The sequence below is a fragment of the Podarcis raffonei genome, chromosome 11, assembly GCF_027172205.1.
Source record: "Podarcis raffonei isolate rPodRaf1 chromosome 11, rPodRaf1.pri, whole genome shotgun sequence".
In the NCBI taxonomy this organism is placed as follows: Eukaryota; Metazoa; Chordata; class Lepidosauria; order Squamata; family Lacertidae; genus Podarcis; species Podarcis raffonei.
Window position 1 is genome coordinate 43084978 of NC_070612.1, and position 24257 is coordinate 43109234.

Consider the following 24257-nt stretch of genomic DNA (forward strand, 5'->3'; position numbering starts at 1 on the left):
GTTGACTGCTATTTTATCTAGTTCTTTCCTCCTGATCTTCTTAGTTGCCAATGCATAGAGTGCTAATTTATGTTACAAAGTCATCAGTATCACTCAGTAAATAGTTACGTTTACCCCCTTTATCCAGTTTCTTTTATAGGAAGAAGGCCTTTTTAAGATCACCTGAAGTTGCAACTAGTTCCAGCTGTTCCACATCTAGCTGCTGAGTGGGCAGGGAAAGATGCTGAGCTTCCCTGCCTGCAGGCTCTCCTAGCTGCCATCTTCCGGTGAGCACCGTTGACTTGGACCCTGATTCTTCCCATAAATAGGTAGGAAACACAGAATACAACAGGGCAGTCTGTCACATGTGCATTGTGGATTTTGGAGTACAGTGGTACCTCGGGTTAAGTACTTAATTTGTTCTGGAGGTATGTTCTTAACCTGAAACTGTTCTTAACCTGAAGCACCACTTTAGCTAATGGGGCCTCCTGCTGCCTGCTGTCTTACACATGGGGGCATGTTATACACAGAAAAATACGGTAACTCCCTCTTGTTTCACAATAGGCCCATTTTATTTAAATGTCTGTTGGCACTCATCAGCTCACAATTAGAGAGAAGGGTACCATACCATAGTACAGTGGTACCTCTAATTACGAACTTAATTTGTTTCAGAGGTCCGTTCTTAACCTGAAACTGTTCTTAACTAGAGACGTGCTTTCGCTAATGGGGCCTCTTGCTGCTGCTGTGCCGCCAGTACACGATTTCCGTTCTCATCCTGGGGCAAAGTTCTCAACTCGGGGTAACTCTTCCAGGTTAGCAGAGTTTGTAACCTGAAGCGTTTGTAACCTGAGGCATTTGTAACCTGAGGTGTTTGTAACTCGAGGTACCACTGTAGTAGTTCCACAACCGCACTTCCCTTATAGTCATCTCTGGAGCTAAAGTTACAGAGTTGGGACTGCAGAGATACAAAGTAGGCCTAGGTAAGAGATTGTTAGTCTGTGGATTATGCTGCATTCCTTTGCTCCCCAAACTTTATTTTCCACTGATTTCTTGTTATTTTACAACGTGGAATGTAGGTATTTTATTCCCATAGGTTATACAGTGGTACCTCGGGTTAAGTACTTAATTTGTTCCGGAGGTCCGTTCTTAACCTGAAACAGTTCTTAACCTAAAGCACCACTTTAGCTAATGGGGCCTCCTGCTCCTGCCGCGCCGCCACAGCATGATTTCTGTTCTCATCCTGAAGCAAAGTTCTTAACCTGAAGCACTATTTCTGGGTTAGCGGAGTCTGTAACCTGAAGCGTATGTAACCTGAAGCGTATGTAACCCGAGGTACCACTGTATTTGCTGAACTCAGTAGAAGGCTTACCTGTGTGCCACCCATTATTATTTATCCTCTGCAATTTTATGGATGCTTTTCTGAAGTATTTTAAGTACTGAAAGGAAAAGTGCTTCCTTGCAAGCATCCAGTAATATGCGACAAGTATACAGTGAGTCAGCTTTTGCAGTTGCAATGGTAGTGCTTATGTACAATCTGGAGTATTTGGCATAAAAGTGGCACTCCTGGATGGACTGATAGCAACTAAAGAGCCTGCTGATGCTGGCATCGTAAACCTTCAACAAGGGACATTACAGCATCGCTGCTGTGTTGGAAGTACATGTTGTGAGACAGCCGGTACCTGAAAGTTGACTGCCAGTGCCATGTATTCCTATTCAGTGTCAAAACAAAAACGATAGTTGAAATCCCTGTGGTACGCACATAGTACTGTACGCACAGAGCATCAAATATAAATGCATAATTTGGCAGAATGACTCACTGCATCATGTGTATTTTGGTCTTCTGTGATTCTGTGGGTTGGCCCATTTCTGTGAAGAGTTAGCATATTGGAACAAGAAGCAGAACATTATCAAGGTCTTACTTAGTATGCTGACAACTTTTTTTTACTGGTTCTGTGACGTGACATGCAAAACCTGGTGAAGAGCTCACTGTTTCCCTGTCTCCACTCACCAGCTTAATTTCTACACGCAAAGTTGCTCTGAAGTCATTTTTATACTTTTGATATTCCTTTAAGAGTGCTTTGCTCTCCTGCCTCGAACAGCTGTTGATGTTTATCTCTACTCAATGAAAAGCCTTTGCAAATGCACCTGAGGTTAAAAACACAGGAGCAGGCAAGGCCATTTTATGTCTGGTCTGCTGGCAGCTTTCAACCCAACTATTTCTATTATTACTTTCTGTTATTCTCAGAATAAGGCTTATATTTCTCTACAGGCAGTGGCAAAGAGTGTTTTGGAATGTAGTGTGCTATTTTCCATAACTGTGTTCAAAAATATATATTAAAATTGGAGCAAGTGCAAAGTGGTATCTGATCGGGGATCAGCTTCCATGTATTTTCAAGTGGAGCTTGACACAGGTGTCCTTCACAATTGTGTGTGTGGTTTGTCGCTGTATCTCTCTAAATGCAAAATCAAACAAGAAGCCACCCTTTGTAGGCAGGCAACCAATGAATGAAACTGTAAAGAAATAACAAGGTCAGTATTCAGACTGGGCACAGGGAATTGACAGTCCAGATAACCAATTTAACAACTTGGATGGCAAAGATGGGTTAATAAGCCTGCACCAAACTGAAATTAGGAGCATCTAACAGGGCTTATATGGGACGCGGGTGCTGTGGGTTAAACCACAGAGCCTAGGACTTGCCGATCAGAAGGTTGGCGATTCGATTCCCCGCAACGGGGTGAGCTATGTTGTTCGGTCCTAGCTCCTGCCAACCTAGGAGTTCGAAAGCATGTCAAAGTAGATAAATAGGTACTGCTCTGGCGGGAAGGTGAATGGTGTTTCCGTGCGCTGCTCTGGTTTGCCAGAAGTGGCTTAGTCATGCTGGCCACATGACCTGGAAGCTGTACACTGGCTCCCTTGGCCAATAAAGCGAGATGAGCGCCGCAACCCCAGAGTTGGTCACGACTGGACCTAATGGTCAAGGGTCCCTTTACCTTTAACAGGGACTATAGCTATTGCACCGTTCTACAGTTTTTACTCATAAGCCATCTTTGAAAGATACTACAGTGGTACCTCTGGTTACGTACTTAATTCGTTCCGGAGGTCCGTTCTTAACCTGAAATTGTTCTTAAGCTGAAGCACCACTTTAGCTAATGGGGCCTCCCGCCCCGCGCAATTTCTGTTCTCATCCTGAAGCAAAATTCTTAACCCGATGTACTATTTCTGGGTTAGCGGAGTCTGTAACCTGAAGCGTATGTAACCCGAGGTACCACTGTATCTTGAAGGGAGAGGGGCATATACATGAATAAGATAAAATAAATAGTTAAATACCAGTAAATACAGGTTGTTAGTGAGTTATTTTCAGGGGAACATGTGTGGCTTTGTTTTTAACAGGATGGGGAATACTGAAAACGGGTTTATTTACAATCTCATAGTTTGTAGTTTTCAGAGCCCCTGCCCCATCCTAGCCTTTTGTCTTTTTCTCAAAGGTCTGGCTATCCTTTGTTGTTGTTGTAGGCATTGTCTGAATGTTTAAAATAACAAAAACAAACCAAAAACCAAGCATGCCACCCTCTGGTGGCTGAAACTGATATAGAAATGCTTTTATGTGTGAAGTCAGCTGAGAATGCTGTGTATAGAATGCAATGAACAAATGTATATTGAACATAGCACTGAAATGATGCATTTCTTGTGGGTTAGGGTTAAGGAAATGTGTCGCCCACAGCAGTTAATTAATTCATTATACTGCCCTTCATCTGAAGCTCACAAAAAGCCATTCCCATGTTTTAGTTTAGCAATTTGCAAATGAGCTCGTCATGGCTTACCGTATTTCTGAGTTGATGGCACTATTGAAGTCTCTCTTGTTTGAAAGTCTCCATAGTCTTAGATAAATCTAGACATTCAGTTAGCGAAAGGTGGAATAACAAGTTCCCTTTGATGACAAGAGGAGTATTAACTAGTTGCTTCGTAAAACCACAATCATGAGTGTTCATAAAATGCTGGCTGCTCATGCTGCCTGCGGGGTGGGGCTTTCTCTGTGGAGCCTCTCAGCAAAGAAAAACTTTACAGCCACATATGACTAGCAGGCACATTTTTTACTACCCTTTAACCCAGGCAGAAATGGTTCAGTTTCTTTGGAGCGACAATAATAGTTTCGTAACACTCAGAGTGGCCCTCTATCCACTGGCTGCAAAACAAAAACATGGGAAAAAAGTAGTTAGATAAAATTGCTGTATTTTTTGGTGGCGATTCGGAGGTTTAACCTGAAATTAAGCTGTTGCTGTCTTTGGTAACTTCTCTCTTTTGGACAACAGATGTTGGCAAACTGGATTTTAAAATGGCAAAGCAATATTAAAATTGGAGCTGTCACAGAGAAGCACAAGATGTGTTTTAATGCTCAGAAGCTTTGCAAAAAAATTATTTTATTAATTCATATTCTGTATTATATTATTAACACTGTTGCCTAACACAAGTTTGTCATGGCCTTTGGCTTGAGCAATAAGCCTGTTTTTTTTACTACCCTTTGAGTGATCTAGCTTTATATGCGGAGCTCTGGAAGTATCAGAAAATGCATATGTATTATGGGATAGGTTCAGTAAATGGGCTTCGATATTCTCACGCTATCTATCCTAGGCCTTAAGACGTGCGTGAAGTCGTAGAAATCAACGGAGCTGGAGGGCCCAACCCCGCGCAGAATCGGGCTACAAATCTGACTCGTGTTCATATGGAGGGGCTGAGAATTTTACCCACGAAGCTCAGATCACAAGCTGATAAGGAGCTGGCTGGATCTGAGAAATTCTCACTTATCCCCTGAGCATGTGCAGAGCGCGCAGAGTTCCTGGGCAACCAACATGAGCCGAAGTCTGGCAAGGGGGAAAGAGCTTCCAGGTTACGGGGTGTGACTACCAGGCGGGTTTGAGCCCCGTCGGCTCTCAGTTTGGAAATGACGCACGAATCGCACCTCGACAGCTCCGCCCTCCTATTATTTTTTAAAATCTGATTTATTTATTTATTTATTAACGCGGAGCTTTAACGTTTCTTTCGTTTCCCTGGGTGCTGAACCCTTCCTCTCCTTCCTCTTTCGTCGCCCCGCCCGTCGCTCACGGTCCTTCGCCGACTTGACTGGCTATCTCCGCTGTCTGTCTTGAGCAGCGGGCGAGCCGATTAGCCCATTCCTTTCCTTTCGCCGCGGCGGTTGGTTGAGAGAAGCAAGGGTTCTTGCCTTACCTCCCGCCCCGCGCCTCTCTTTTTACCAGAGACAGAGACGATTGGCTCGCTGGCACCTTCTCCTCCTTCCTACGGGACGGAAACGGTGTAGTCCCGCCTCCAACCTTCTCGCCTCGTTTCGTTTCCCCTCTCGCTCGCTCCCCCCCCCCCCCCCACTTTTAAGGTCCGTCTCGCGCTGCGCTGTGGGCCCCGCGGAGTCGGGATGAGCCGCGCTGCTTCCCCATGGAGACCAAGCGGGCCGAGATTCCCAGCGGCGTCCTGGACGACCTGTGCAGGTATTAACGCCCCCGCCCCCACAAGCGGGGAGGCGGCCGGCTGTGGGGAAGGGCCGGAGCGAGACCTCCCGGGGGTCAGCAGCTTCCGAAGCCCTTTCCTCCTCCTCTGGGAGCTGGCGGAGAGGCGGCCGCCCTTCAGGCGGGACCCGAGAGAGACACCGCGTCGCCTTCCCTCAGTTAAAAGTCCCGCCAGGCTTAGAATCCCGCGGCTCAGAATTGCCCAGAAATTGGTGGTGCCGGTTAATTAGCTATAAGCCAAAGTGGCGGGGAGGGAGAGGGAGAGGGAGTCGTTGGTTGTATAGGCGGCTTTAAAGTGCGCGCGCTCTTACGACGCGTGTCTCTGTGTGCGAGACTGTGTATGTATATATATATACATACATACAGACATATATATATATATATACATACACATACACACACACACGCAGTGCACAGATATATATATTGAACGTAGCACTGAATATATGCACAAGTACACACACACACAAGTATATATTGAATGTAGCACTGAAATGATGCATATTTTTGTGGATTAGGGTTAAGGAAATGTGTCGCCCACAGCAGTTAATTGATTGATTTTCTATACCGCCCTTCACCTGAAGATCACATACACACACAAAAATATCCCCAAGTTTTAAAATGGAAAGTTCATGCTTTCATACCATTTACTTAATGTTTGCATGTTAAGGCAATGTCAAAGGGAGAGGAGCCAGTAAAAGATTTCAGCTGTTCCACATCATCCTGGCATGTGCCTGTAAATGTATTCTGTGCTCCCAGCCTGGTATTTCCCAGCAAATTTATTGAGTTCTTGCTATCCAGAAGAATGCTAAAGCATCCAGGATCAGTTATTAAATTCCAGAATTAACATATTTGCTAACCCCTATCTGTTGTACAAAGGACGCGGGTGGCGCTGTGGGTTAAAGCCTCAGTGCCTAGGACTTGCCGATCGAAAGGTCGGCGGTTCGAATCCCCGCTCCCGTCGCTCGGTCCCAGCGCCTGCCAACCTAGCAGTTCGAAAGCACCCTCGGGTGCAAGTAGATAAATAGGGACCGCTTACCAGCGGGAAGGTAAACGGTGTTCCGTGTGCTGCGCTGGCTTGCCAGATGCAGCTTGTCACGCTGGCCACGTGACCCGGAAGTGTCTCCGGACAGCGCTGGCCCACGGCCTCTTGAGTGAGATGGACGCACAACCCTAGAGTCTGGCAAGACTGGCCCGCACGGGCAGGGGTACCTTTACCTTTACCTTATCTGTTGTACAATAATGATTTCTCAATGATCTAATGTTATTAAGTGAGATGAGAAGCCCCAGGCATGCAAAAATTAAATATCTGGCAATTATTGACAGATTGAACCTGTTAGATGAGATAAAGGTAAAGGGACGCCTGAACATTAGGTGCAATTGTGACCGACTCTGGTGTTGGGGCGCTCATCTCACTTTATTGGCCGAGGGAGCCGGCGTACAGCTTCCAGGTCATGCGGCCAGCATGACTAAGCTGCTTCTGGCAAATCAGAGCAGCGCACGGAAATGCCGTTTACCTTCCCACCGGAGCGATACCTATTTATCTACTTGCACTTTGACGTGCTTTCGAACTGCTAGGTTGGCAGGAGCTGGGACCGAGCAACAGGAGCTCACCCTATCGTGGGGATTCGAACCGCCGGCCATCTGATTGGCAAGTCCTAGGCTCTGTGGTTTAACCCACAGCGCCACCCACATCCAGTGTGTTAAATGATGCTTAGACTTCATAAATTTGGGGTTCTTCTTCCTAAGGCAGGTGCACCTGTTTCAGTCTAAAATACTTTCTTGTCTCCCATTTTTGAGATAGGAAACTGAGCTTGAGAAAATATGGCATGTCAGAAGGAACTCTGTACAAACTCTATGCCTTACCTAGTCCTTACTTTACCCATCAAGTTGCATTGAACAGTGTCATGAGGGTTGCAGGGCAAGAACAATTACTCTGTGTAAGAAGTCCAGCCATGAAACAAATCAACAGATTCTTGTCAGACTTTGATGTGGTGGCCAATTTGAATTATTTTATCCTGGCTTTTTAAACCTGGTCCATTGCTAGGGCTAAAGGAGGAGGAGAGGAATGTCCAGGATCATGCATGATGTTGGATCTCACGCAAAGTATGCCTTTAGCTTCAGAACAGTGGTGATTTTTTTTTGCTTAGTCATATTTAATTGATTAAAACTCATAGTTAATAAAATATTGAATCAAATTAATAACATGAAAGTCCATTTATAACCAATCTAGTCGTTGCAGAACTCACTATGATTTTTTGACCTTAAATCAACTTGTTGCTGGATAATACTGCAACATGAAACTTGCCTGTTTTTTGGTCAAAATGAAAACAGCTCCCAAAAAGTCCTTTCTCTTTGGTTGGTTTAAGTTGTAGGAAGAAATACAAATAACATTAACCAATAAATTTAAAATATTTATTTGCATCCCCAAAGTGTTTTTGTTAAAACACTAAAACCTATGTAAAAATACCAACCCAGCAGTTTTTCTGAGAAAATATGCACTCAACTGAAGCCGCAGCTTTTATTTGATAATAAAACTAGAATTATGTATCTCACAAAGATCCTCTTCATCCACCTAGTATGTATGTAAGCTTCAAACATTAAACACTCTCTGCTTCAGCTACCTATTACACACAAAGTAAGAACCATAATGGCCAGAAGCAAGGCTTTTACACAAGTAATGCAAGCCTGTTGAACGTCTTCACTCAGATGCCTATACTAGCTTTTAGGAGGGTTTGCAAGGCACATCTTTTTCATTTGGCCTTAGTTTATTAGCTTTTGTTGCTAGATTTATCTTAGTCTTGCATTGCATTTTTATCTGTTATTAGCAGTCATTGTAATACACGTTAAGTTATGAAAAGGCAGTATACAAGTGTATTAAGTAAAATAAAAAAATAAGTCTTGTCAAATATTACAAACATCCTGACAATTCCTGCATTTTTATAACCCCCTCAAAGCTTTCAAGTGAAGTTCATGGCAGTGGTGCTGAATCATGGAGAGCTGAAAGCATTTGAAGGTCCTATGTAAACCATAGTATTTACTCATCTGCATGAAACTTAAGGATTCTAATCTCATGGTGGCTGATGGGAGTTTGTCATTAAAATGTCCAGATCTTGAATACATGTCTTGAAACCTATGTGTGGCTTTTTAAAAACTATGTGTGGTCCTTTTCAAATAAACCTTTTTGACTTTGTGCTTGCTGTTTTTGTAATTTAGGAGTTCTTTGTGCTTCAGATGTTTCAGTGACTAGTTCATAAAATTATTTTCCCCCTCCCAACAGTCGATTTATTCTGCACATTCCCAGCGAGGAGCGGGACAATGCCATCCGAGTGTGTTTTCAGATTGAGCTTGCCCATTGGTTTTACTTGGATTTCTACATGCAGAACACACCAGGATTACCTCAGTGTGGGATAAGAGATTTTGCTAAAGCTGATATCCTTTCTGTATTACTGTGTCTTTTTGTAGTCTTGTGAACTACAGTGGTGCCCCTCAAGACGAAATTAATTCGTTCCGCGAGTTTTTTCTTCTTGCGAGTTTTTTGTCTTGCAAAGCACAGTTTCCCATAGGAATGCATTGAAAATCAATTAATGCGTTCCTATGGAGACTGCCTTCAGACCTCTTCTGAAGGCAGGCCGGGGGAGAATGGCAAGCTCCGGGGACAGAGGTGAAGGGGCAGCGCTCCTTCGCCTCTTTCCTCGAACCTCTTCTGTAGGCAGGCGGGGGGAGAACGGCTTTTCTTCCCACCGCCAGCCTTCAGAAGGCTGTTCTGAAGGCTGGCGGTAGGAAGAAAAGCCCTTCTCCCCCCACCGGACTTCAAAAGAGCTGTGGGAAGTCTGGCGGGGGTCCAAGGGATTCCCTCCAAGCCTGCCCCGCTCCGCTGAAGTGTAGAGGGAGCCTGTGGGGAAAAACTCAAAAAAAATTTCGTTTTGCGAGAAAGGCCCATAGGAAAATTTGTCTTGCGAAGCGGCTAAAAAATCAGAAAACCCTTTCGTCTTGTGCTTTTTTCGTTTAGCGAGGCATTCGTCTTGCGGGGTACCACTGTATGTGTGGTGAAACTGTGTTCATGAGTGCCATCCAGGAAGCTGCCTCATACTGAGAACAGACTATTATTCTTATTTGCCCATTTAGCTCACTGTTGTCTACACTGACTGGCAGCTGCTCTCCAGAGTTTCAGATAAAAGTCTTTCTCAGCCTTACCTAGAGATGTCAGGTGCCCTGGCAATTTACCTGTGTCATGAGACACTTGAGAGTAAGCTCTTTTGAAATCATTCTGATTAGGTTTTAAGGCAAGGGATCTCCAGAATTGGAATTTATGAAGTTCTTCACAGTAAGCACCGCTGCACGTATTTATGTGTGCTTTCTGTTACTTTTTTAAAAAAATGTGCTTATTACACAATTTCTATGTGTTTGGAGGTGGGAATGGCACAGAATTTCACGCATAAACAAGAAGAAAAAGATCTGCAGAAGGGGCATGGAAGAGACTTAAGAGCCTTGGATATCAGACTACCAGGTTGATGGACTAGATGGAATTGGATAATAAGGACTGACACAACCCGAGACCAGGAAGAAGGGACGTTGGATGAAAACTGGAAGAGTCTATAAAGAAAAAATTTTATTTTGGGAATTAGTGTAAAATTAATGAATATTAGAAGGAATGTTGGAATGAAATTGTCTGGCTTTAGCAGAAATGATATAAGGATAAATAAGTATTAAGTTTTTAAGTTTTAAGGTATTTTACGGTATTTTATGCTAAGATAAGTTTAAGGTATTTTATGGTAAGATAAGGTTAAATAAAGTAAGGTAAATTGAACATCAGATTATGGTGAAAGATGGATAGGATGTATAGAGTTAATTAATTGGTTATAAGATAAAATATAGAAAGGATTTGCTGAAACAATGATTGAATCAGGATACAGAAAAAGGGAGGTGTGAGGAAGTCAGGGAAATAGGCAGATGAAAGATAGGATATGGAATGACTGATTTGTTTTTAACTATTTTTATTTTTATTTTTCTGTATTTTGTATTTTTTTGTCTTCTTTTTTTCTTTTTTTATATTTTTGCATTTCCCCTGAAATTTTAATAAATATTATTATAAAAAAACAGAATTTCACTCATTGTTAATGTAGAGTGGGCTATCCTTTCTACAGAAATGAATGGGGAAATTGGTTTGTGCAGGAGGGCCCTTTGTTGGAATGCATGCACAGCTCTGGACTGGAGGCATTACAAGTAGATTCTGTTGATTTTTGTGGTTCCTGTTGCTATGTAATGAATGCATGTAAAACTGGAAAATGCCAATCATCAGCTCATGCTTTTTTCTGGGGTAAGGGGTAGCATGCATTCTAAAATTACTTTAAGCTGTTGTTTCTCACCTGCCTGGCCACATCCAGTTATTAGGCTGCTTACTGCTGCATGCCAGTCTCTTAGGCAGAGACTTTTAAAAAGAAGTGCTATGATTTATATACTGCTTTTAGACTGCAAAATTCACAGAGTGGTTGAAGCTGTAACGTTAAAACCCATTTATAGGACAGGCTAAGTGTGCTTCTGGGGCGTACGGTACTCTCAGCAGCGCCCGATCTGAGGAGCGCAGTTGCCTTGCAGGGAAATATGATAGAGCAGAACCCTCCCAACCCACGGAGACAATCCAGATGCAATATTCCTCTGCCCATCTACTTGCATAGGTTATCAAGAAGGGAAACAAGGCAGTTTTCTGACCCAAAAGCTGACTGAGATTAATCTATAACCAAGAGAGTGGTGTTGGACTGCTTGGCCACTGTGATAACAGAATGGTAGACTAGATGGGCCTTTTGCCTGACAGGAATCTCTGATGATTTTTCGAACTGGGCCTCACGACTGCCCCTTCAAGGCGTCAGGAACACATCCTACCCTAAAGGACACTGGCCAGCTTGTACTGCTACCTCTTTGATCTGTACATTTAGCCATGCCATGTTTCTGACCCTTTCCCCTTTCACAGCTTAGGCTGTGTAGTTTTAAAGACTAGTGCCCTGATTGCCAGTTTACACATATATAGCTTTAAGGTGGTGGGGGTGGTGAAATACGTGTTTCAAATAGGTGTGCAAACTTAAAAGTGCCTTAAAATTCTTCACAGGCAACAAGGCAAGTGACTTAACATATCAGGTTTCTTCCCCAATTATTCCCATGACAGTTCTTAAGAAAAACCAACCCACTGGTGTTAAAGCTCGGTGGTGTGAAGGTTCCCTCTTTAATGTCAGTGATTATGATTTGCTGGAGACAAAGAAAGAAAGGAAACATGATTTGAGGAATGAAAACTTGTGTCCTGGTGCAGTGAATTTCCTTGACTTTCTATACTTTTCAGTCATTGCCCTTTTTTACTGCCTCAAGGTGAAGATGTGCAGAGGGTTTTAGATGAATGGAAAGAGTACAAAATGGGAGTGCCAACCTATGGTGCCATTATTCTCGATGAGAGCCTTGAAAATGTAAGTGTGAAGCTGATCTGAAGGATTTATTTTTATGTCTTGGAAAATGGAATTAATATTGATTTAGATTTTAACATTAAAATCATTAAGTGTGACTATTTCAAAACCTCCCAAACAATACGTTTTTATGTAAATACTAGTTTTATAATTGAATAATATATATCGTTTGAGATTCTTTCACTCACTGTAAGAGAAGAATGTGTGCTGGATTTTCTTCTCAACCATTTATTTTGGTGTATCATTCTTGTAAATATGAAACTTTCCCAATCCCACTGGTGCTTAACACAATTTGACGCCCTCCCAACTACTCTTCTTCTAAGAGCTTAATTATGTCTTGAATTGACTGCTTAAATTTTGCAGGTGCTGCTGGTCCAGGGTTATTTAGCAAAGTCTGGCTGGGGATTTCCAAAAGGGAAAGTGAATAAAGAGGAAGCTCCACACGACTGTGCTGCTAGAGAGGTGACTGAGTTGCTTTTATGCTCAAAATGAGGTCTCTGACATGTTCCCATGTGCCTCAAGTGCATGTACCATATTAGTGTTTTTCTATCAGGGGGTGATTTTTCTGTCCCCTGATATATGACAAACGTGGATATAACTTTTTACGTTGTTCTTGCTGCCATTCCTATGCGTTCATTGACATTCAGTCCAATAATATTGTACACAGTTATGTAAGAATTACTTTAAAGAAGAGGTATTAATGCTGTTTATATATTGGACATACTTTATGCTAAGTGGCATAAGATAGGGAAACTGGTTGTTGTAGGCAAGTCTTGCTTTATGGACCCCTCCTTGATTGCTTTTCCTGCTATGTAACCAATTTCCCTTTCTCAACATAAAATATAAACTTGTTGTGCTTTTCTGGTGAAAGACAAAGTAAACATACAGGATCGCCATGCACGTCATCTTGAGTAACTTCCCCCCTAATGGGTTTTTGAGTTGCTTGCTGTCATTTTTTTAAAAAATGGCTCTTCACATTTTTAGGACTGTGAGTGAGAGACAACAGGGAATTCAATAATCCCCTACCTGGGTAAATATTCTCTGGAATTAATATGAAGCATGAAAAATATTTTAAATTCATAGATGACATTATCTGTGTTAAGATTTTCTATATAGCCAATGTAATAAATAGGTTATAGTTCTTCTCTTGAATAAAATTGGATGACGTTATAGGTAACTCGCAGCTTTCGTGCTTTTAACGTGTAATTTCAACTTTACTGACCCAACCAGTGCTATATGAGTCTTACCTCCTACCTCACCCCACCCCAAGCAAGGCAGAGCGCTTTTAAGTTCTCACAAGATATTCCAAAAGCCTGAAAACAAGGCACAGAGCTTAGAAGCTCTTTTTGTTTAGGGTTTTCCCAGTGAGCATGAAGGGTATGACCCAGAACATATTCAGTGCTTTCCTGCACACTTCAAGAGAGGGTGGCTGTGAACAAACTGTCTTTCAAGGATGCTTGTTTGCTAACATTGATTTCATAGAGGAAACCCTGATGAGCTTCTAAGGATGTACAGGATTCCCAGAAACAGTTTAAAAACTGCTGAAGGAGATAGCATTAATAATAGTGGATGATTCAGAGAAAAAGATTTCCAGCTACTGGAAGCATCAAATTTCACTAAATTGTGTCTTGTATTGAGAAAATGCTTTGAGATGCATGCATATAAAGCAGTATAGAAATATATGTAATAAATATGCTAAATATGCTAAAATTGAGAAAGGATCCACCTACTCTTTTCATTTTGGGCTCATCAGTATATTTATAAGATGTGCAATTACCCTATTATAAAGTTTTTTATTTGTCAAAACTTGCTGTAGAGATTGTTGAATATTTTTGGATAGCTTTGCAGTATATGTTTGATTTTTAAGAGAATCTCATCTTTTTTAAAAGCTGTAGCGAAGAGCTTGTATTTTCACTCACATATAGTTCCCCAAGTGAAAAGTATTTGTCAACTTTTTCATTACTAGTTGCACAGCAGCTAAAATGCAAATGCAATTTTTTGCTCTGGCCTGTGTATTTTCAGGTATTTGAAGAAACTGGTTTTGATATAAAAGATTACATCAATAAAGATGACTATATTGAATTGCGAATAAATGATCAGCTGGCACGCTTGTACATCATTCCAGGAATTCCAAAGGACACAAAATTTAATCCCAAAACAAGGAGAGAGATTCGGGTAAATAGACTTACATGCGTGTGTTTTTTTGTAACACAATTATTGGGTATTGAGAAAATAATGATTTATGCAGGACTCAAGCCGTGGTCAAATGTCCTAAGGAGTCCTTCCTTCTCTAGTGCACCATTCTGGTATGCAGGACACCAGCATCATATTGTTGTCTTGTTTGTTAGAGTCACATAGAAGTATTCATATTGTAACAGCAAATGCATGCTGTTTTCTCATGATATATTACTTGTATGCCCCATTTTTAACTTCCATTGCTCATCAGGCCTACTTCATGAAGTCCAAGCCCTGGGATTGGGGGGAACCTGATTCCATAGGCACTTTGCACTGTTTGAAAACTGTAGGCAAAGAACATAGAAGCGGGTCAAGGCAACATGCATATTAGGGGTGATCTGCAGTCTAAATGGTTTGGTTTGCACATAACACTAAACCACGACCTGGCATTATGTGTGAAACAAGCCTTTCAGCTTAACTTTTATTACCTAAGGATAAAGGTTGCCAGTTAAATAAGTTTTGTAGTTGGTTTATAAACCTTAGTTAACAGTTACCATAACTTAGTGTTATGTGTAAATCTGGATGTCCTTAACCATGGTTAAGATGCCTTCATGGTCCAAAAGCTACAGAACCCTGGGTGAAGAGTGGCAACAAAATCATGACTGCTCTTAAGGCTTAGCTGCTCTCTATTCTCTGATGTACTAAACCAAAGTTTGTCTGTCAGACACCTCAGCTTTAACCATGGTTTACTAATTATGGTTAACATTATCTACAGTTAACACTTACCATGGTTTAGTGTTATGTTTGAACCAGATCAACATCTAGGAAGAAATTGCAGTACATTGAGCGTTTTTTGGCAGTTGAGGGGGGATATTCTGTGTTTTCTGGTGTAGATGGGTGTGCAATATGTAGAACTGAATTTTAATCAGTGATTTTCTAGTGATGGCAAAGCATGCTGTTTCCTGACTAAGTGCAATGTTATTTCAGATTGTTATCCCTGTCCATTAGTTATGTGTAATATAAGGAATCTCTTTTCTGTGTTTCAGAACATTGAATGGTTCTCAATTGACAAATTGCCTTGCCATAGAAATGATATGACTCCGAAGTCCAAGTTGGGTTTGGCACCTAACAAGTTTTTCATGGCCATTCCCTTCATCAGGTGTGTTCAGGACGAGAGAGAGAAAAACAGTCCTTTATATTTCACTTCTGTGTTGAGGAAATTTTTATTTTTGTGTTCTAAAATTTGCCCTAAGAAGCTGACCCAATATTAACTTCTCCACAGACCACTGAGAGACTGGCTTTCTCGACGGTATGGAGATTCTTCTGATAGTGACAATGGATTCTCATCAACTAGTAGTAGCACACCACCTAAACCCAACATGGAAAAAATGAGGTAACAAACTAGCTCAATTTGAAATCTACCAGTAACCTTATAGCCATTATATATAATTTTAATGAAATAAGTGATATTTCCTTGTGCAGATGAAACATTCTCTCCCTCTTGACCCCTAAATCTGTTCTGGGGTTCCCCCAACCCTCTGAAGTCAATTTGGCATTGGTGTGGGGCATGTATAGGGGAGGAGAACGAGGAACTCCCATTGTGTGAGTGGGATTTGTTCCATTTGTGCATTATTTTTTAAAATATATAATTTTTTATTGATTTTCCAATATTGTTCCAATAGCAGCTTCATTATAACAATACCAATTTTATCCAATTAATACAATTATTAATGCCAATTATTCAACTGTCAAATTATACGATTTAATTAAATTGGCCCCCTTGCATGCTAGAGTTGATGAGTTGATTCTTCTACATTTTTTCTGTGTTCCGAAATTTTAATAATTTCCATTCAGATGTAATAATCCCCTGTATAACAGCTACAATCTTGTGATTTCTATTCATGTTGGTATAATAGATAATTTATAAAGTTTCAAGTGAGGAACTTTAGCTGTAATCCTTATTCTTTTCTGCGTGTGAGTTTTCTCCTTGATGTTTTCCCATCCATATACAGTGTTGTAGCCTTCATTCCTGTTGATGGTTCCCATCATGCCCCGGGAGAAGCTGTTATCTCACAGTTTCCAAAAGTCACTGCATCGCTTCATCCTGTGATTCGGCTTCTAGTAAACAAGCTGTCTTCACCATTTTTCCAGCCTAGGAAGAATGGTCTGAATCCAGACTGCAGATAGTTAATGTAAAAACTTCTATTCCCTCAGCTGGTAGACTCCTTTGCTTCCTACTGCTGATTTATGGCCAGTTATCTCAAATACATTCCCTTGGATAATGGAGGTTAGGGAGGATTTTGCTCTATGTTTCAAAGAATAGCATTTCTCTCCCCCACCCTTCCCTCTCAGTTCCTTTCTCTCACACACGCAGTTCCTATTTTGTTAAATTCCATATTATATTCCAATTTCTTCCGTCCTCACTTGTGCAGATATTTTTAATAAAACTTGCATTCCCGGGGAGGGTTGCTGTATCATAAATGTAGAGAAAAACTTTAAAGAAGCAAACTGTGGGCTCCCCTCCCTCCATTGTCTCTTTCACCAAATGAAATATTTCAGTCCAAACCTTTTACATCCTTGTAGCTTGGTTGTTTTTGCAGTTTCTTATCTCATCGTCTCTGGCACATGCCTGTAGTTTACTCCAATTAGGATCCAATTAACAGGATAACCTGTGCTTCCAGGAATGGGATGGGTGGGGGTGTCACGGCAGCCAGAGTGCTCCATGCACCCAGTGCCTTTGCCTGCCCTCTCATTCCATGGGGAAGCGAGTGCCAGACCGCCAGGCAAACTGCAGGTGAGAGCCTGGTACCTCTTTCAACCAAAGAGAAATGCAGATAATGAAATTTCCCCATTGTTATCGGTGTTGGGAGAGAGTCCATTCCTGGCGCACTGGAAACAGGAAGCCGCCGTTTGTGCAATTATTTAGCTGAATACCACCCCAAGCGTTGTCCATACCACCTAAATGGAGCGAAAGAATGATGGAATGTTCTATGAATAATGTTCTATTTTACAGAAGTGTTAACCAGTATTGATGTTAGAGGAAAAAAGACTTGCAGTACAATCCCATACATTTTTAGCTCAAAGTAAAACCTATTACAGTGGTACCTCCGGTTACGAACTTAATTCGTTCCGAAGGTCCGTTCTTAACCTGAAACCGTTCTTAACATGAGGCGCACTTTCACTAATGGGGCCTCCCGCTGCTGCCGCATGACTACTGCTCGCATCCTGGGGCAAAGTTCACAACCAGGAGCATCTACTTCTGGGTTAGCGGAGCTCGTTACCCAAAGCGTTCATAAGGAGGACAGTATGAGCCTAGTTACAGTAGGGTATCAGGACTCGGGAATTGTTCCAAAGACCCTCCAGAAAAGTTTTGAGGAAGGTTTTGAAGGGAGCAAGTGAGGCATAAGGAATAGCAAGGGCTGAGTCATTTCAGGGGACAGGAGATTTCTGGACCACTGAGCAGTGTGGATCAAGAAGAGTGAAAGATGTGTTGGGCTGTTAAGACAGAAGGACTAGGTAGTTCTATGGCTATAGGACTGCAGTCTTTACAACCTAAATTAAGATTGGTTATGGCTTGTTGCTTGGCAAGACATCAGTGAAAGTCTTTGAAAGCAGCAAATTCTTGAGTTGCCGTACCAATAATTAGGGGGGACTGAACAGGTGTTTGGTAAACTGACATATGAAATGCCTTCAGAATTCTGAATCAAATGGCAGTCTACAAATCAAACAGAACCACAGGCAAGTTCGCCTACAGTTCATTGCAAGTGCTGAATATGTATGAATGTGTAGTTAAAATACTGCCAGGTACCGCTGTATGCTTGTATCGTGGGTATTCAATAAATGCATTGAACTGCAGGAAAATGTTATTCAGTGATGTGGCATTTTGGTTCACTGGCCCTTTCTTTTCCCCTGGGACACAAATTTAACAAACAATGTTTACATGCAGGCTCTACAGTTCCATATTGGAAAGAGACATCTGCAATAAATCTCATATTGTCTTTTCTTTAAACCACCATTTGGTTCCAGACATATGAGAATGGGCACTTTTGTATGGACAGTGGAGCAATGTGTCTGCCTCTGTGATACATGTGGATGTTTCTGTGATTTGTTGATGATGTGGCAAAATAATGTAATGCACATAATGGTAAAATTTCCACAAGCCTAACTTGGTCACACCTTTGTAGAGATGAAAAGATTGTGGAATTGGCCACACATGCCCCAGGACCTGCTGGTGAAGGGCAAGTAATGAATTGAATAATATACTCTGCATCTCTCATTACTTGGTATGTACTGTAGTTGACATTCCTACTGGTCCACCATGTGTGTAGAATTGCAAGCATGTAAATGATCAGTGAACCCTTAGTTGCTCCAGTGCCACTGGCATCATTTGATGAGTGCCACTCCACAAAACTTTCCTAGTGCAGTGGTGTGTTTTTTCTGTTAATTGCTATCAAGGCAGGTGACACCCCCCTTCCCTGGCACCGTATTGTACGTTGTCACTATAAGCATTGACTAGCAATGAATCTGAGTGGACTGAGAATCATGCATTTGTCAACAGCAGTTGCCACTTTGCAGTGCCTTTGAAACAAGCAGTAAAGCCCTAAAGAGGAAATCTATAACATACTGTCGCAATGGTTAATTGGTGAATATAGTCTCATGCAGGGAATACCTAAGCAGTTCGAGTTAAAGCTGTTGTGATCATAATCTGCTCTTGATCTTTTCTAAACAAGCCCCCTGCTCCCCCCTTTTTTGATGGATTAGATCCAAACTCCATTATAGCCAGCCAGTGGTTACAGATGGTCCTTCAGGAGAGCAGTGGACGAAACAAAGGCAGTTGCAGCAACAGAAGCCATATAACCATCATTTTGAGACGTCTGATGCATTAAAACTAAAGGTGAGTTTCTTTTTAATACATTTTTGTGCTAGCTCAATTTCTGTGAAACTTGGTTTTCTGTGTACATGAGGCATTTTAACTTTCAAACTTCACAAGCTTGTGTCTTAAGGGAATAAGACTGTATATTACGGTAATCGGATAATTACTAAGCATATGCACAGTACTTTAATCATCTACAATATGGTTATCAAATTTCATTCAGTTTAATATATGCATAAGCGTACAGTATGCGGCCATGGATTTTTAACTTCAGTTCCTTCTTTTTCTTTGTGGGGTGGTTTGCTCAGAACCCACGTAGCAATGGTAGAAAGCAATACCAAGACACTCCCAATCAAAAGAAGAAAACTAACGGAGTGCAAAGTCAGCCAGCTAAACAGATCCAAACTTTGGTAAGTTGTTTAACGGTAAATAAGAAGTGTAAAGAACATTGAATGGTCAGCAGTGCTGTAGAATCACAGAGGGTATCAAGAAGATTGCAATGATAGTTGGAGCGGCAGGTGCCCTCACAGTGCCCTCGCGGCATGAGACAGGCTTGGACACTGTCAGCTTCTGGGCTTTTGCTGCTCTTGAGACCTGTCCCAGATTTTGGCTGGGTTTAAAAAGGAAGTGGGGGAGTGTCCTCTTGTAACTTTATTTGGATTTGCCCAGAAGTAGTTGAGAAGAGTCTCTTGTGCTTCCCCTTGGTAAACTGCCACTCAAAAGTAATCCTGGGGAGGATAGCAAAAGTTAGGTCAGTTAGCTAGAAAACAATGCAAAGTAATGGGGGTAGAGCTTGCAGTATGAGTTGCCACAGGACATACATATGCTTTCAGATTTCTGTATGTGGTGAAAAACCATTGGGTTGTGGTAACCTTCCATGAAGTTTGTTTGGCCTGCAAAAGAGACTCTTCTTTGTAGCTTTCAAGGTATAGCAACCTAATTCTGCATTTTTAAATATATCTACGTGGTAAGAGGCATCTCTTCTGCACTCTTCATCCATTGCCAGATACATTTAAAACAAAACTCCTAATACAAAACTCAAACTCATACACTTATCTTCTTAACCAGAAATGTGAAAAGAAGTTACATCCCAGGAGACTTCAAGATAATTTTGAAACAGGTAAGTATGCGTATGCTACATTCTGAAGTTAGCACTTTTGCTGGTTATTTTTCACGGTGCATTGTATCTTAAGCAACACGACACCCTGGTTCAGATGTAACTATCTCAAGCCACTTAACCATGATATGTAGGGCCAGGCACTAGCCATGAGTGCAGCTATGCTTGCTAACCAGGATACAATACATGCTGGTTTCATATCTTAGTTGGCAACTAGGGAATTTCACCCCCACCAAGAATGCATTTCCTTTGGGGTCATGTTCTAAGGGATGCTTGCTGGTAGTGGACCTAGCCAGAGTCACCCACCTTTGTAGTGGTGATCTTGAGAGTCTCTTCACCAACCCTCTCTCACTCATGCATACAGCCAGCCAGCCAGCCAGTCCTCCCTCTCTCACGCATACACCCACCCACCCACCCATCCACAAACACTTCCCTAGTGTTAATTATTAACTGGGGGATAGGACACTCTCCCCCACCCTTCATACCATCTACACATTTTCTCCACTTCGTTTTGATAAATCCTAACCCTTTGTGGGGGAAGGAGGGAATTCTCATGCAGCTGCCAAGGGAAGATCTAACAATTCCAGTGAACCCCTGCACCACAAATGTGGCAATTAGTTTTTTTATTTATTTAAAAGCCTCGCACTGAAGCCCTACACTGCAAACCACAGAAGAAATAGTACCTCCTGATTCTTTGTAGGTACTGGGCCTTTTGGTCCTATAAAACTACTGAAGTAAAAACCACACGTCTTAATTCATAGCTTGGATGTGGGAGATTTTGGTAGTGGAGACCGATTGCATGTGAACTACTGTTGTTCAGAAAGTCACATGTTGAACCTCGACCCATGATCACATCCTGATTCAGTTTATCTGCCATATGCAAGTGTCACTTGTGCAACCAGAGTGTTCTGCAAATGTCTGTATGTTGAAGGAAGATGTTATGGAAGATATATGTTACTGATTTTTTTTCTACATTTCTCTGACAGTCTTTTTGGCTAAAAGGCAGTATATAAATGCTATAAATAAATCACTTCAAATGTAGATTGTTCCAAGTGTTCTTTCCTGCAAACCTGTTTTAACTTAACAGTTTTTAATGAATAAGTGGCCAAATAATTTGAAACTTTCTTTAGTAATCTGTATGTACTGTTCTTTTTTAATCTGAATAGTAAGACTATTTCTGACACTTGCCGCTGCTAAATAATTTGTTTTATCTTTTTTTTAATCCAGAAGCAGCATATGACATGTGTTGTGTCAATGAAGACCAGCTCTTAGAACATGGACAATCAGGGGCATGCAATGGCCACTGCAAATTCACTTTCTCCTCACGAGCTTTTCTGAGCTTCAAGTTTGACCATGACGCTATCATGAAAAGTTTTGACCTTTGATGGTTGTTCATTTGCACAAGTCTGCCACAGACCTGGTGCAAAGTAGCTGAGCAGGTTTCTTAAATCCAGCCTTTACCCTTTCTCAGGTTTAAAAGCAATGCAGGGACCTCGTGATGGGCTGGAAGGCTTCTCATCGCAATATGGGAGTGACACCATTGCAGTGTTGCACTTTAAATGCAGTATAGCTTTTACCTGCAGAGGGGAAAAAATGCTTTCCAGTGTTTCATTTGCTAGTTCCTAACTATGCATTAGAGGGCATTTTTTTGCTGTGTGTTTAGATTTCAGAGAAGTATTTTATTTAGCCCTAGTGCTATACTAACCTCTTAAGTGTTTAGATTTGCTCTGATGTACAATAATTCTTTGGTTTCCAGTATGTCACAACAGGGTGGCAACTGGCCTGAAACTTCTGAGGACACACCTGTTTTGTATTCTGGATATAGTTAGACCTTTTATGACTTTGTATGCTAAAAGGCAAATTTCTCCTTTTGCTAGTTCAGGATCCTCCTCCCTCAGATCTACTGGCTTTTGAAACTAGTTTCTTCTGTTTGATTCTCTTTTGCACTGCACCAAGTTTTTTTAAAAGGCATGTTTTAAAATGGTAATGGTATAATGAAAAGCTGAATTCTGCTCAGAGATTGTCTCCCCCCTCCTCTCCAGTTCCAGTAGGATTGGGGGGTGGTGTTCAGATATGGTAAACCTGGTTTTCTTGGTCTGATTTTGCTGTTTCTGCCATTTTGGAATAACAGCAACTGGTTTGAATATGCAGCATGTTAAAATGTGGATTTAGGGGGGGATAATTTTACTGTATAGAATGTAAACTAGCCTTTTTAAAGTACTGCAAGGAGAGAATTCAAAGCATGTTCAGGACAGCACATGATATTCAGCCTGAGTTTTGTTATGTCATTGTACTGTTCTATTCTGTTACATTTTGACCAATATCTTTCTGCTTCAACATTGAGTTTGGTGTCAACACAATAGTTGCAACAGTTTTAACATTTTAACAATTTTAACAAGAATGCAGCAAGGAGTGCAAGAGAAAGGCATTTAAGTTTTTATTTTAACAAAATGTACAGATTGCTTAATCTAAAAAAAATCTTGAATGGTTTACAAAACGACGTCCCATGATTGTTCTGAAGGCATGACTGTGAACATAACTTACCTACAGAGCTGCTGCTGAATTTCTCTCTCTTTCTCTCCATATCCTGCCTTTACCTTGGCACTGTAGAACAGCTTGTAATAAGTGTTTGAGATTTCAAAAACCAAACTTCCAGCCTAACTGGGTTAAAGTTTGGGAACTGAGTAAACCATTTATAATTTTGCATAGTGCCTCTTCTCTTGCAAAATCTCCCTTGCTCTGAAGGACTGTCAAGGAAAGTATAAACTTTGTGAGTCTCCATTTTCCCTGGGAAATTAACTTCCAAGTAAATCAGGTTTTATTTACAGGCCATTTTAAATATTGTTGAGTGACAGATTTGCTGAGTAGTTACATGCCTGCCAGCCACATAATTTATTCAAATCAGCAAATTCACTGGATCTGTTAAGACAGTTGAAAGGTTGGTGATGGACGAAGACACTACTTTCCCCCGTCCACCTCTATTTAGAGGGGGAAATTTTGGTCAGTATTTAGTGCAGTTTGACTTTTTATAGCAATAAAAGTGCCTAACTTGCTAACTTCTCGTTCATGGCAAATTGCATTTTCAGACTGCTTGTGCCAATCTTCTTCTGATATGTAGCTTGATTTCCCAGGAATATTACTCTTTATGCTGCTTCCTTTTTGGTACACCATGGAACTCTGGCACAGTTATGTGAATTTCAGATATGAAATGAATTCCTTCCTGACAAACACTTAAATCACTGTAGTAGCAGTGAGACAAAACATCTAAAGTGAAACAGCTTTGTGTTCAGAGTGTGCAAGTTCTGCCCTAATGTCTGGATAGACAAAGTGTAGCTCCCATTTTGCAATTCTTTAGCAAAGACAGTGTCAGGCTTCTTGATGGATAACTTCCCAGAAGCTATAAAAGACTAACTTGGGTTTGTTAAATCTAGCCTTAAAATGGGTTGCAAGTAAACATGGTAAATATGCAATAATTTTCACTTTTACAAGGTACCATGTTTCATAAAGTTGTGTTCCTTAATTTTATTATCATGTATTAAGAGTGTCTGAAAATAACCTTTTTATGGATTCCTGGGTGTCCTGCACTGTGAACATTTCAGGTTGTTTACTTCTAATTTGTTTGTATGGTATGAGTTTTTCTGTTTTGCTTGCAAAGTGTTTAAATGAATCTTTTTATACGCGTGTATTCCAAAGTCCAGGCGTATGGTTTACATAGATTTCTGTAAAACAATGAAGAAAAGGCAATTTGGGAATTGTGAATTTTTGTTTCTCTGTGGGCATTTTAAAAGATGGGGGAATAAATGGATATGTGAATTGATTTGAGATAATCTTTACAGAAAGATCAAACTGCTTGAATGTTGACTGCTGGTCTGATGTGCTTGAGGAGGTGCAACAAACTCCTCTCTGTGCTGCACCTAATTGCATTACTTGTCTGATCCTTTTGAGGTCAAATTATTTCTGCTACAAAAGCAAAGGATGCTCAGCAGACAAAAGACTTTAAAGAGGATTCTTGGGGCTGCATACTGAGCTTTTGGACAATGGTTTTGTATAAATGTATGTGTGTCTGTGAGTTGCTTAGTGAAGCTTTGATTTATAGCTACTCTGTCTTGTTTTGTTTTTGGTGGCTCATGAAGTCTGTGGTTTC

At 41.2% G+C, this 24257-nt stretch overlaps 1 protein-coding gene across 2 annotated transcripts; it reads left to right on the forward strand.

Annotated features, from left to right (window-relative positions):
- Positions 1-194: 194 nt before the first annotated feature.
- On the forward strand, positions 195-22610 carry DCP2 (decapping mRNA 2). 2 transcript variants are annotated; one of them, XM_053408640.1, is made up of 11 exons: positions 195-308; positions 8777-8928; positions 11824-11951; positions 12312-12410; positions 13971-14123; positions 15170-15282; positions 15406-15516; positions 18885-19017; positions 19305-19406; positions 20065-20116; positions 21341-22610. In XM_053408640.1, the coding sequence occupies exons 2-11, from the start codon at positions 8874-8876 to the stop codon at positions 21496-21498; spliced, it is 1104 nt and encodes a 367-aa protein (XP_053264615.1). In that variant the 5' UTR covers positions 195-308; positions 8777-8873; the 3' UTR covers positions 21499-22610. The 2 variants fall into 2 exon arrangements, with proteins under 2 accessions (XP_053264615.1, XP_053264614.1); XM_053408639.1 differs by lacking the exon at positions 195-308 and adding an exon at positions 5249-5478.
- The last annotated feature ends 1647 nt before the right edge of the window (positions 22611-24257 follow it).